At 41.2% G+C, this 14,923-nt stretch overlaps 1 protein-coding gene across 6 annotated transcripts in view; it reads right to left on the bottom strand.

The window, feature by feature from the left end:
- Positions 1 to 429: 429 nt before the first annotated feature.
- Positions 430 to 14,923, bottom strand: part of Ntng1 (netrin G1) — a 364,316-nt gene continuing 349,822 nt past the window's right edge. For 5 of the 6 annotated variants that reach the window (XM_087620415.1, XM_087620400.1, XM_087620410.1 and 2 more), the window contains one exon: positions 1,495 to 3,306. In XM_087620415.1, coding sequence (XP_087476541.1) covers positions 3,077 to 3,306 — 230 coding nt within the window. In that variant the 3' untranslated portion in view covers positions 1,495 to 3,076. 6 annotated transcript variants of the gene reach the window in all.

The following is a 14,923-nucleotide window of genomic DNA, read 5'->3' on the forward strand; positions in this document are numbered from 1 at the left end:
CTGTGTGTTCAGTCATTCCCCCTTGATGGTAGGTAAGATAATTATTTAACTTCCTGTCAATAGTGAAACTTGCTAGACAGTTGACATTTTAACACCCCCCCCCCACACACACACCATTCCCTTTTGGGTTTTATACACATCAGTCATGGGAGGAATGGTGCTCCTCCTCTGTAGGGCGGATGACATGGAATAGCGGTATTGCCCACATTAAAGACCTTCCCGGAAGCAACATAAGCACCCAGGCTTCAAATGCAAGCACAACTTAGTACACCCTGTCTGTCTCAGCCTGGTCTCAGGACAGAATATTGCAGATTCACAGAATTCTAGAAAGCAGCAAAGAAAATCCTGTAGGCTGACTTCTTTAAAAAAAATGAATTGACTCTTTAAATAACCAGATTAAAAAGCACATTTCATTTACGTTTGTTATATACCTAAAAGTGAATTTTTATTAAAAGCAGATCACATCACTTCAAGAAATTCAGAGAACTATATCTAAATATACTGAATGCAAGATATTCCTCATCAATTTAGATTTTTATAGCCTCGTAGAGATAAAATGCAGATGAGTTGATTTAAATCAGGCCTTCATTAAACTTCAGAATTAGCTTTTGGAATCCCACGTATTGAATTGTGCAGTGTCTGATTCCTGATCATTGTGACAAAGCTGTGACCGGATAATGGTAAAGTGCACCATTGCCAGAAATAACACGGTCTGCCTTTGGTTTGTGCTAATAAACTATAAGACAACTTAAACTCCATTTTAATATCAGAAATCCACCTCATTAGAAGTAATCTCACACTCTGGATGCTATTAGAATTTTCATGTGTGTTCTTTGGTGAGCCGGGAATATAATTTTCTATTTATGCTTCTTATGTAAATCTGTCATTTCTAGTTGGCTACTCTGGCACTGAGCCAAAGCACTAATTTATCTCCATCTTTCCCTATTTCTTATATCAAAAGAGGATGTTGGTTTGAATAACAAACATTCAATCGACTCAGACGTGGGGTGGCAGGCAGAGCAGGAATTACCTGCTTACCTTTTATTGCCTTCTTTGAATTGGCTTTTCTGGGAACAAAACCAATAAGACACGCTGTTCCTTCATCTAGTTTTGACTCAGGTTATTTATCAGAAGACATTCCTCCCCCCCGCGGTTCAGCCGAGACTGGCAGTAGGGTGGAGAATTCAGCCTGGAATGAGGCTTCTGACCTAATACTGTCATAGGTTATTGTCCCACCAAGTCATGTAGGACTTCATTGTCTTTAATCTTCTGGTTTGGCCTCATAATTATTTCTGATTCCAAGAGATGCCCTTGCCCACACATTTGTCACCTGCAGGGTGGCAGTATGCTGGGATTGAACATACACGGTTTCAGCCCCTTCCAAAACTTCACAGTGTCTCTCTCTCCACCCCTCCACCCCCGCCCAGCTCCCTCTGCTGTCTTGTACAGTAATTGGCCTAATAAAAGGCAGAAACAAGAATTTATTACACCTTGGGCAGTACTTGAAACAGACTTTATTTCCAGGAACAGCAGTTATGTCTACTTGCTGCTCTATATTTTGATATTTCATTTAAATACTTAGAATATATTCAAAGTCAAATTGCTAATCACTCAATTTCCCTGCTGCTGCCCTGGTTCCCCAGGTGGCCTCTTATGATACTCCATGTAAACACTGTATTTGGAAGGATACATAGATCGGCATCCCTAGAGTCACATGATCACCATAAATCTGTGAAAATAGCATGACTTAAAAATAAAAGTCTCTTAGTGCTCTGCCAACAGGCTTTGGCATAATCTTGGCAATCACTTAGATACTTCTTTCTCTCTGTTTTTGTGGTTATAATTTTTTCCCAGGTGGAAAATAGTCTCATATTTTGCAGACGTTGTCCAAGCTAGTGACCATCCATCCATCTTCCTGGGTTACTAAAGTTGTCGGCCGACTGTGTTCAGTCCACACAAAATCAGTGACTTGACTGGAAAACTGTGGGTGGTTTCTCCTTTCATCTCAAGAAACGGCCATACAATTTCCTGATATCATTTCTGCAGGAAATTTTATTCTTTAAGTCTTCCAGTGTTATAAAGCAACAAGAAAACATTTAGAATGTCCTTTGGTGGAATCTTATTACACTTGCTATATGTAAACCGATATTCTTTGATGCCAGCACGCTCGTTGCCCTTACAGAGAAATCTCTGCACGACGAAACGAAACAAAACCAAAGAGGACCAAAAAAATCAAACGTCAGTCTTTGCTGATTCGAATTCGATACATTAACAGATTGTCTGGTAACATAAATTGGCAATATTACAAAAAATCTACATATTACAGTATTTCAAGAAAAATAACTTCATTTGAATACAAAAGGATAGATACACTTTCTCTTTTCCTCTAGCCACTCTTGCGAAGTGGATGGGAGCTGGCACTGGGATCGCAGTGCTGCTAAAATATACAGGGGGTATGACTGGCTTGCGCTTTGGAGGGGGCTGTTACACATGTGTATCACTAACATCAGACAAAGAAATCTTTCAACCAACAAGGGTTACAGAGCAACGTTCACTAAAGCACAGGTTGGAAGGGATTTGGGGGGAAGGGGGAGGCTGAAGCAGGCCAATATGGCAGCTTGTAACAGATTTCCTTATACCCACAATGCACCTGACAGCGAAGAATGCTCTTATTTGGTTGGTCCACACACTGGGCAGAGCGGTACTCGGGTGCACCACGGTAGAGTAGCGAATGTTTTTTAGGTTGGTTGATCAGTTTGTTGTTTGTTTGTCTTTCCTTCTGGGGGGCGCTCTCGCAGCCTTTCTAATCCGCAATCAGCTCTGCAGCTGGCGATGAGATTTGCAGTGACGATAGCGACAGCTGCCAATTCCTCTGGAGTCAGTGATGAACAGTCTTGACTCCGATGATGCGCGCTGTGCTGTCCAGTTCCGAGAGATATGGCTTAGTTCAGTTAGGCCCTCTTCTTCTATACACTGTGTTGGAGTGGGTGTGCGTGTTTTCTATGTCGGGAGCAATCGCTTGGGTTGTGTCTGCTTCCCCCACAGCACAGGCCTGTCGGAGGGCTGGGTGTGACCCCTAGAAAACCAGGGGACTGGCAGTCCCCAGCAGCACGGTCAGCAGCAGCAGTGCAGGGGAGCCCCGCGGGGGTGCTCCCTGGCCAGAGTCGGAGCCACAGCTGCCCGCCTCTTCGCACCGTAGCTTCTCACAGAGGATGCCGGTGTAGGCGTCTGGGCACACACAGCGCACATTGTTGTGGCAGGTCCCTCCATTCTGGCAGTGCAGGAGCTCATTGTCGCAGACATTAGCTGCAGAACGAGGGGAGGGTAGGGGAGGGGAGGAGAAGCAGAATCAATTTAAGTTCATCTGGAACATCATGTTTTCAGCTTTTAAAAAGAAATTCTCTATCGATCTTGTGCTCCCCCACCCCCTTCCCTCCATAAACTAAGCATGTGACTCCAATTTCCAAACAAATGTAGTCGGCTGCCTTGGTTTTGATCATATTAGGCCTTTTCATATAGGTTTTTCCCTCCCCTTTCCCCTGCAATCTTGGATATTCTCCAGTTCAGGCTATCGAATCTAATGTAGTACTCCTGGTTTGGAAATTCCTGTGTACGTGAGACCTGTTGTGACCTCCTAGGTTTTTAAAGGACGAGTGCCTGATACAAGAAAGCAGAACCTTGAAGCCAGATGAGTGCCGTTTAAAATGCAAAGCAGTGCTGCTAAAATGACCAATGACCTCTAAGGTCAGGACATCCATCCATGGTCCCTGAACCAATTCCAGCCTTTTTTGTGCATGCAAAGAGACCACAGGGAAGCAGGGAAATGCGGGTTTAGGATGTGAGAAAAGTAACATGCTCCAGGCAGGCAACAGCCAGATGGGAAGAGGAAAAGCTTGTTTCGTGGGAGGCATGTGAGGAAGAGCAGTCACATTTGTCCCTGACAGCCCATCAGAGTTTTTATTACCTTGTAAATATGGGGAGTAGAGCCCAAGGTTACCTTGATTTGGGAACAGTAATAAATGCAACGGTGAAACCCTGATTACCAAAATTTCATTACCATCCATCAAGGACTGGAAACAGGTTGGAAAATCAGGAAGCGGTTCCTGACTGAGATTCATTCACAGCCTCTGTCACAGAACTTTCACCTCTAATAATTTCTCGTATCTTCAAAATCCCCGTTATCCTCATTAATTCGATGTCTTGTATTCTCTTAGATAATCAAGGTTTCACTGATTTAGCAGAATGTTAAATAGAACCCAGGGAAATTAACGCAACAACAAAGAATAAGAGAGCCAAGAACGAACGAACACTTTCCAACAACATTTGCTGCTTAAGCACTTAACACAGACCACTCTGGACAGGGGCAGGCGGGGCACAGAGCAGAAAAAGGAGCTTTTTATAAATTATAACAGTTTTTCATTAAAAAAAGAAGTCCCGCCCCAATTTCTCCAAAGATGACATATGGATTCACACACACACACACACACACACACACACACACACACACACAAGAATGCACACACACTGCACAATGATGCTATTAAATACAAATCATTGTTGCAAAATAATCCCACCTTCCACATGATAACTATAGATAACATTTGCTTTGCCTGTTAATCGTGTTCAATACTCATGTTACCTTGAAGAGGAGCTTTGTCCTCACCCACAAACATCAGAATGCTCCTGTCCTGTGTATGGATGGTTGAGGGAAGGTGGCACTGGGTATCTGTGGAGCTAATAATAAATTTCCCTAAACAGAGTCCAGTGTGACTACATTGCTCAACATTCCAGGGAGACATAGAAGGCAGGTCCATCATACGTTGGTATAATCGGCACTGGTTAATCGTTCATGTTTGAAATGCGGGTACACCAGGCAATGTCACACGGATTAGAGGCATCAAGCAAACAAGCTGCTTCTCAGTGGGTGGGTTAGACTGAACCCAAATTATGGTAATTTGACAGTCATTTTTTGTCATGCCAACATCTGCAGCTATGAAGTAAGGTCCCCAAGCACAGGGTCATAGGTTAAGATCCTGGTGGATCTTGTTCTGTTTTGGTTTTTGTCCATTTGGAAAGTATACATGGGTTCTGTTTTGCTTACACTCGGAGAAATATCTGTTTAATTGGGGCAACATGGAATAAACCAATCCAAGTAACCATTTCCGTTTAAAGTTAAAGATTCCGAGCATTTCTCGATCTAGACAGCAGATTGCAGGATGGGATATTTCCTTTCATTTGGGCACCAGGCATAGGGAAATATCTGTTCCATCAATATCGATAATTGCTTGCCTTGAATAATTGAGAAGAAATCAATAGTTAATTAAATATCACTCCCCTCTTTTTTTCGAAGCTATTTTTCTTCCTCTTGGACTTGAATGTAAAGCAGCTCTTGAGCAGAGACTTCGGGTTTTTTCCTCCGAGAAGCCAGTGATTAAGTTAAAATTCAATACCTTCTCTACATGTAAATAACCTGCTAGTTGAGTTGGATGGTTGTGAGAATTTAATAAATACACGAGGAACAGATGTAGCCTGGGATTAATCATCTCATGGACTGGGGGAATATATCTTGGATAATATATAAACAGGAAAAAATGGAAACTAGCATACCTTTTATTAGCTTAAAATTCACTACAAAGCACATTACATTTGGGGTCTTGATGGTGCCCATCCTATTAAAATTCAACGAGTAGAGAGATTTCTACCGCATACTGTACCATCTGATGCTGAAATCACATGCTAGAAACATACTTGAGTCCAACTGGAGAACTTACCTGATATTTATAACCTCATGTTCCATTTACATGTCATCTAGTACCAAAGTTCTGTTGGTTAATGAACAAACTAGATGGTTATGTATCAAGAGCTCTTCTTCATCATGTAACACCCTGTACTAAACACCACCGAGACAATAAAACAAATGCAGAAGGGCCTCTGTTTTCATGGAGTTCTAATTTACTTACGGAGATGAGATAGATACATGCCAGAAGCGATCTAGAGTTGTTGTCCTTAAAATAACCTTATTAGTCTTATCCACTCAGCCAATGGTCCTTGCCAAGCGTCCCGCTAGGTTTTGTGGTTATCACTCTAACTACCATAAAGAAGCTCATAATTTGGTAGAAAGTCAACAAACACACTCAGAGATATTCTGACAAAGGACAAAAATGACCACAAAGTAGGTTGGTCTGAAGTGTTAGGCAAACACAAATGATGGTTATCTGTGTTTTGGAGATTAGGAACAATTATAGAAAGGGGGTTGTATTTGAACAAAGGCGCACACAAGGCAGATACTGGTTAAAGAGTATCATGGATGAGGAAACTGTGTGAGTTAAAGCAAAGAGATGCAAAAGGGGCACCTAGGTTATTAAGAAGTTATCGTTGAACACTGATCCCCTTCTCTGATGTTGATATTGATACACACACACACACACACACACACACACACACACACACATATATATATGTATATGTATATATATATATATATATATATATATATATATATATATATATATATATATATATACACACACACAACCCTACATGTTTCCTACTGGATTTCACCAACAATTGATACCAGAAGGAACAAAGAGGGAAGATGGGTGTATGTGAAGATATTTCCCTTTTCCTACTTAATGGCTTGTCTTAACAGCACTGTGTAGCAAGGCCTTCCGTTTAAGCCTTGACATTGATCCAGTCTTATCCATCTTATCCTTCTTTCCCTTATTATCTTTACTCAAAACCAGCTTCTCACTAAGCCTTGGAGACTCCTGTAGCATCCTGCTAGCATATCTCCAAGGGACTACTACAGAGGTATCAGACATCGTCCCTCCTCAGAGATATAGTTATAAGGTACCAACACTATTAGTTTCAAGAAATCCACCCCCCCCCATTCTTGTAATTTCTCAATCCCAGAGTAATAGGCACCACCTATGTGAGCAGTTACTGTCCAAGAGTTATTTTGGTGCCTCGTACTCATTTCAGTCCTCAGACACCAATTATCCTATTTCCTTTAATAGTCTTTTTCTGTTGAATACCTCGAATAGCTTATTTTCTGACTGGAACTTGATTATGTCCATAAATGATGGGTGGGCTGTGGTTGAAAGGCTAGATGCACACAGGACAAAGGAGGCTAGAATGCTAGGGGCATTCTGTCTGTAGTTGTTTTTATACAGACCTTGCAGAGTTTGGGAAATGGACAATGTGGCAGCTTTCAAATGTAAATGAGTCAGCTAGAGTTTTAAAGGAAAAGGAAAGCTGAAACTAGATGAAAATAGATTGGAGACAAGGAGACCAGATACTTATCAGAATGGGCTGGGTTGGAGCAACAGAGAGGAGAAGAGAGGGCACAACGGAAGGCTTGTTTACATAACAAATGTGAGTGATTTAAAGTGACATTTGACTATGTAGGTACATCACAAAGAAATTTATTAAGAAAAGGAAGCAGAAGAGAAATTCAGTCGGAGAAGTTAATGAGTACTTTTGGACTTATTGACTCTGCCTGTAAGTTCTCCTCAAATCTTTTGTTATTACTTGGTAAAGCTATGTCAAGGTTCAGGAGACAGTTCATTATGGAGATGGAGATGTGGAATACCGGTGGTGAAGGTCATTGTCATCAGACACAAAGTACACAGTCTCATGGTAGGAGAGTATCAATCATGCCAACGTGATGACCAAGTCTAGAGAGCTCTGAAGAGTACCAGCTTCAGCCATATGCAGAGAAAGCAACAGTATGAAAAATGGCCAGAAGGAAAATATCAACAAAATGCAGCAGTCACATGAGACCATGAAAATAATCATAAAAATGCTTTCCTGTTATGGAAGACCACCTATACATTAACAAATGAAGTGGAAGAGGAGAAGAAGAAGCAGATTTGAATTGGACAGAGCAAATGTGTGATTTAAATCTTGACTGAATCAGCCAGAAAAGGGTTGAGGTTATCACAATTTATGGAAGTCCCTGGACATCAGTTTCCTATCAGTTGATAGGAGAAGGTACCAATATTTTGGAGATTCCAGCCCCCAAAGGATATTAGGCAATGACTAGATTGCATTTATTTATTTATTTTTGTTTGTCGCAACTGGGAACAGATAGCATACTGTGGATGGGTAGGGGCCATGGATGTGCGAAATGTCCTAAATTGGCTGGGACAGCATCCTCTTCTACCTAGAAGGACTTATAATCGATATAAAGGGTAAATGATAACATGGAGTTGGAGAACAGCCATGTCAATGGAAGTAAACAGCTGTTTCTGGTGTATACTGGGAAAAAGAGCAGGGCACAGATTTGTCAGTTCTAGATCAAAATAACGAGTTTTCAGAAGCACAGCCATGGCAATGAAAGGCTTGTAGGTATGTGGGTAACGTGCATGTAGGTAACTCAGAAATGCCAGAGCAGATAGTCAATACTGCTTACAGCAGCAGAAGAGGAGGATGCAAAGGCATCCTTGCTCATCATTTGCCCTTTACTCCCATTGTGGCAATGATACCAGCACTCCTGGACACGTTTCAAACCACCGAGCCAAGATCTAGATCATATCAGTTCAGGGTAGAGCTTGAGTGTCAGTCCATGCATAGTGCACTTTATACGGAAGGGAAGTCTGGAGTAGCATAGTGAATGGTATTAGACAGCACAATATACTTATAGATACACGTATAGATACGGCTGACTCCATGCCTGGAAGTTATGGAACCATTCCTTTGACAACACATTTCCCACTACATCTCCTAGCTAATGTGATTTCAAACTACAGGGATGGGGCAGAGCTATCTGTTAATAACATTTCTGAATTGCTCCAACTCCTAGAGTTCTACTGACATATGGAGGTCCAAATTCAGATCAGGCCCCACAACAATAAAAGTAGAAATACCAAAGGTCTAGGCTGAGAGTGAGAATCCTGCTGACATCTGTAGCATCATTTCTGTCTTGCCAGGCATAGGAGACTTCTGGGATTTCAAGGTTTGGCTTCTCCAAAACTCATGTTGACAGCTTAGTTGACGTTGTAACATTGTTAAGAAGTGTGGCCTTTCCAAAGTATTATCAAGAATGAACTAATGCACACACGATGGCTAATGGGGATTTCCCTTTCAACCACGTGAAGCCTTCCAGCATTTTATGATAAAATACTAGAATTTTATGATAAGAAACTGGAACTTTAGCTCATAAATAGCTATTTTTTATTATAAATTAGTCTGTGACATTCTGCTATGGTAACACAAAATGAACTAAAATGAAATGTCGCTATTTAATAATGGAACTTTTTTATACTGAACTATAGAATCCTTTTCATCACAAAGTTCTAGGCATCCATCATTAACTTGTGGAGCTGGCGTGAGAATGAAAACCCAGTACAATGTTTATGATCTTTTATTCTGTACAGCATGAAGTTGTAGATTAAAGTGCTGGAAATTTTTACCTAATATATTTTTTCAGTTATCTCTCTTTGGTGTTTTTTTTTTTCTATATGGATCAGCTGCAAACCGAATTTAGTAAGAAACTACAGAAATGACCCCCAAAAGTATAGTCTTTCAAACTGAATTAGTTGGTGATATTTATTTTAAGTTTATCTATAATTTCTTTATTGTTATTGACTATAAAGGGGCTTCTTATTTCAGTAATCAGGAAGGCTCATTTTTAAATCCCTTATATAACCTTTTCCCAACAATTGGATGTGAATAGATACTTGGTTGATACAATTTTTTCTGTTATGGTGACATCTGAGTCAAATATAGAAAGAGCTGACATTCCTTTGGTAATAGCCTGACTGTTCCCTTTATTAAATTTTCTTTTTGCTGTTGATAAGAGTAACTTATTTATGGCATGGCCAATATAATAGCACATGACCTGATACCTTCTGATACTCCAGTCTTTGGAATGCTTTCCAATAGTGTGCCTAAGATAACCAGAAGACATTGGCAGATAAGGTTATTATATTAATGTGAGTCTGAAACCGAGTTGTGTGGCCAGAAGATGAGGTGTGAAGTCTTAGTGGATAAGTTGGAGTAAGCACGGTACCGGGAGAGCTCTGCTTACAGCTTTAGTAAGCCACAAAAGCAGACACACAAGGTCTCAGAATTGCCATGATCTCTAAAACTACTCCTAATTTCACAGGAAGGAAGAGGAGGGAATACTATTTTCTTTATTACTTCTGTTTTTTTCCTGGACTTTGGATTAGGAAAGCCAGAAGAATGTCACTAAATTTTTCAGGTTCTTAAGAGTTTTTTATTTTGTTTTGTTTTTTTTGGTGAGGCAGATTTGGTTGTGTGTGGGGGAAGGGCATGTAGGTGTGCATTCTATGTGTATATGTGTGCAAATGCATGTGATGCATGTATATGTGTGCATACATATGTGTGTATAAATATATGTATGTGCATGTGATTGGTGTCTATGCATGCACATGTATGTATGTATAAGTATGGGTGTGTTTATGTGTGCTTTGTGTATATAGATATGTGGGTGTTCTTGAACACTATATAACCTGCTCTTCCCAAAAAACAAGGTATTTTCAAAATATGAATTACAAAATCTTGAATTCTTTCCCTTCTATTAGTCTTCTCTGGAACATGTCAAAAAGCAGACCTAGAAAGTGCTCCTATATATTCAAAGACAGCAGCAAATAGGACTTAGTGTCATTCCTTGTCCTATTCATTTTTCCTTCAGAAACCAAAAGGGTCACTTATTCCCACATGGTCACAGTGATCCATCACATTACCAAAGAGATTTCTCTCTGTGTTTGTGTTTGGTTCAAAGCTATACATTTGGGCTGGCTCTGTCCGTGAGCTGCTGCTATGCTTGAGCAATGCTGGGTCTATATTTATAGACTTGAAAGTTTCTCTTTTTGGCTTTGTCTCCTATACTTCAAGGAATCCATGCAATGTGTTACCATGACAGCTTTCCTTGATGGCTGTATTAATAAAGTGACCTCTACCTTCACCACCTGAACCAAGCCCAGGATCGCTGAGGGAAAGATGTTCCAAATTGTTCCCATCCTTTGCAAAGAAACGTCAAAGAGCAAATAACTCCCACCAAACAGGGTAATAACAAAGGCACGCGCACTGCACTGAGGTCTTATGCGGGTGTTTGAGAGCTGGCAGCGGGGAGCCGAAGCGCCATGTTCTGACCCATTTACACAGTCTTTGTGCCTGTTTTACTATAATGTGAGCAAGACAGAAAATAGAACATGCAGGTTAGATCCTGCGGTCTGCAAAACTTTACAGCCTGCAGCGGAGTTTGGGAGCAAGTTCTAGACACACCAACTACATTCCCCATCTTTTACTTACCTGTGCTCATGAGAGATGGCTTGGCGTGGCAGGAAAAATGGTTGGGAGCCATTAATCCTGAATTCTGGTTCAGATAGTCACATTTTTACTTCGAGACACTTTGACCTTACCATGAACTGCCTAGTGACATCTATCCATCTGCCTTTTAACTAAATATTTTTCAGGTGGTGAGTATATATTGGGCCAGAATACTAATAATGCTAATGCTAATATACATGTGTGCTTGTGGCTTGTCATTCTGTGAAAACCAAAACATTAAGAAAGAGAGTCGCTTTTCTAAACTCCCTTGGGTTGTGTGTGTGTGTGTGTGTGTGTGTGTGTGTGTGTGTGTGTACATGTGTGCAAAGGCTAGAGGCCAGCCCCAAGTACTGTTTCTGAGGTAATGTCTACTTTTTTTTTCTGAGGCAGGGTCTCTCACTCTGTTGGAACTTTCTAAGTATGCACTGCTAACTGGCTAGGTAGCCCCATGGATCCTTTGCCTCTGCCTCCTGAGCACTGGGGTTGACAAGCTTGCATCATCATGCCTGGCCTTTTTTGAATGGATTCTGGGGAATCATATTCAGGCCATCATGCTGGCAAAGCAAGTGCTTTATTACCATATCTGTCTCCCTAGCCCTGCATGACTATTATTGATAGGAAGCCTATCAATCAAAAGAAAATAATTGGGAATTTCTCCCTCATTTGATAAGATCTCTGGCTTGATAAGATGATTGGACATGTGTATTTCTATGAGTTTTTGATGATAGACTTAGTAATTATTTTCATTTGATTTGTTTTGCCTGGGAGTCTAACTTGGCATCCCAAGGAACAAGATAGATTTTTGTTTCTCATATGGACGAATAGCATAAGGTAGGATGAGAAGAATTAGAATCTGTATTTGAGTCTCAACTCTATGGTAAATGCAGTGGGTGAACTGGAGGAAATCAGTTAACCTCTTGGAGCTCTCTTTCTTCACTTCTAAAGCAGAGATAATAGCACTTGTTCTGTTTGCCCACCTCAAGATGCTGGGAGGCTTGAGATGGATTACATAGGAATGTTCTACGAAGGGCAAAATACAGCCTAAGTAAGCTTGGTTTGGTTCGGTTCTCTCTTTAGACTAAGGTTCGAAATTCAGGGTGGATGAGCAAGGTGTTAATTCGGTCAGGCTGATGAATTCCTTACATCTCCAATCCAAGAGCCCTGAAGTGAGAAGGAAAGCGAATGCCCTCCCTTGAAGGCAGCATCTGCATACATTCTGAGGATAGGAATCGTGAGAGAGCCTGGAGTCAAAGCACATGGTTGGTGAACATTTGTATTCAGTTGCTGTGTACTCCACAGAGTCTTGCAAGGTCACTTTGGAATGGCAGTGCCCTTTCTCTCAGAGCTGAAACTTATACTCATTCAGGTGTATTCATCAGCCAGCATACAGGACTGTGGTGTGCTTCCAAAGGAGCATAGGTGTATGTTGGGGAAGCTGATGGAGAACCAGCAACCTGCGGCTCAACTCACCTTTTCCTATTTAGGGTGAAGGTTGGGGGAACCAGACAGAGACTGAAGCAACACACTGGAATCTGAAAGTCATCATATGGAAGGAACCCTGATTGCTCCCTTTCAACCTATGCTGTGTCTGTCCCCTTCAGGAGCAGTGGTGGTGCCAAGCATGGCCCTTATGTGACAGCATCCAATCTGCTTGATTTCAAAGCAACAAACCCAAGGAGCAGGGCTGAACGGTCGGTCTGTCAGGAACTGTGTGGAGGCTGTCATCTCCTTAATCGGGGACAGCAGGTTCTGACCCGAGGGAGCAGCCATCCTCTTGTGGTCCATCTGTTAGCCAAGCACTTGTTATGGGAGTGATCTTTTCTCTTGTGCCACCCAGGAAAACGCTGCTTTCAACACCATAGAAAAGCCCCATTTATTTTAAAGGAGACGTATCTACATTATTATCCCGGCAGATGTGGAGAGGTGACAGGTAACTCCAAGGCAGGAGGAACCAGCACCATCTACATACCTTAAAGGCTTTGGCTTTACAGCACACACACACACACACACACACACACACACACACACACACACACACACACACATCTCAACTGATATTGAGAAAAGAGTTAATTTGTGGCAAATCCTACAAGCCTAAGGCCGACACCTTTCCCAAAGTGATCGTTACTGGTGTATTGAAATCCTATTTAGGTCAACACTTTTGGACACAGACATAGGCAAGGTGCTCATAGAGACAGTCCTGAGAAATCACAGATTTTCTCCTTTGGTATCACAAAAGACACTTTTCTCATCTAATGAGAAGGTGCAACCTCTACTCTGGGCTGAAGGTGAAAGAAGGCTGCTGTGGGAGGCATCTTCACATGCAAGGGCAACACACATCCGGGAATAGCTCATCCTTCCCGAGTACAAGTCATTGTGTCAAGAGAAAAGCAGATGCAGACTCTTTTCCATGATGAGATGTTTACCCGTGCCCTGCTCCATCAACACAGATCTGTTGTGCCTTCCACATTTTACAGAATGAAAGCCTTAGCAAAGCAATTGGGATAAATTGTAACCAAATATGACCCATGTTTATCTCTGGTTGTTGAGAGAAGAATTGATTTTTATCAGTTTAAATTTTGTCTTTATACTATTTTATTCTTTCCAAATTTGTACTGAAGAAATATATAGTAATTTGAACATAAAGAGAATGCATTATTTTTGGAGAAAAATATTTTCACTGAAATGATAAAAGCAATTCATTTCATAAGTGACTCCCACCACCACATCCTGCAAAATTTAGTATTTGTGATATTAATGTGTATTTCTAACAATGCTGCCATTATCCTAAATGTCCCAAAATGTCTCAAAAAAATGAGTGGGATCCTATGTGGTCCCCAACTCAAAACAAGTAATCAGCATTCTGGCTCTGTCTTTTACCAAGCATTCCAGTCTCTGGCAAGAAGAGAACCAGCAGAGCTTCCAGAAAGCCTACAGTATTTGAAGACAGATGTTGTTTTGGTAACTGGCGAAGATTGAGCGAACGTCTAGACATTGTTGTCTTTGAAGATCAAGCCTCAGTAAATGCTGAGATAAAATATACTACCTCTTTTCCAGGGAGAGGGAGTCATAGTTAGAGCAACTTAAAGCCTTTTTTATGAAGCCTGAGCTTACAGGACTTCAACCTTCTACCTTTATAAAGGGTGAGCTCCCCTGGTTACCTGTTTCCCGTTCACTAGTTATATCAAGATGCAGAACTGTCTCAGGCACACACTTTCTGTTCAATAGAAATTTATTAAGTAAATACATAAAATGCATCTAGTTTTTCCTCTGCCACTTTGTGAATGATGCGTGCCTATCATTAGTAAGCAGATAATGTGTTAGGTATTGGGTCAGATGGAAAGCTTAAAGGTCAAAGGGCAAGAAATGAAATTTTCCCTTGATGGCCTCCTTTTAGTCATCTGAAATCAGAGCTACGCGTGTTTGCTAAATCAAGTTTGAGAAGATGATCACAAGGTGTGCTTTGAAGGGAGGAGCATGTGAAAGATTGACAGGGTGTGGGAGAAGCAAACCAAGAGTACTTGGGAAAATCACTTGGTGGTGTTTATCCAACTCAGATTGGACACTGTGATGTGCTAGAGGTCCCTAGTCATGGATTTTAAGGAGGAAACATTAACAATAGAAGGGC

Source organism: Rattus norvegicus, chromosome 2 (genome assembly GCF_021556685.1).
Source record: "Rattus norvegicus strain SHRSP/BbbUtx chromosome 2, alternate assembly SHRSP_T2T, whole genome shotgun sequence".
In the NCBI taxonomy this organism is placed as follows: Eukaryota; Metazoa; Chordata; class Mammalia; order Rodentia; family Muridae; genus Rattus; species Rattus norvegicus.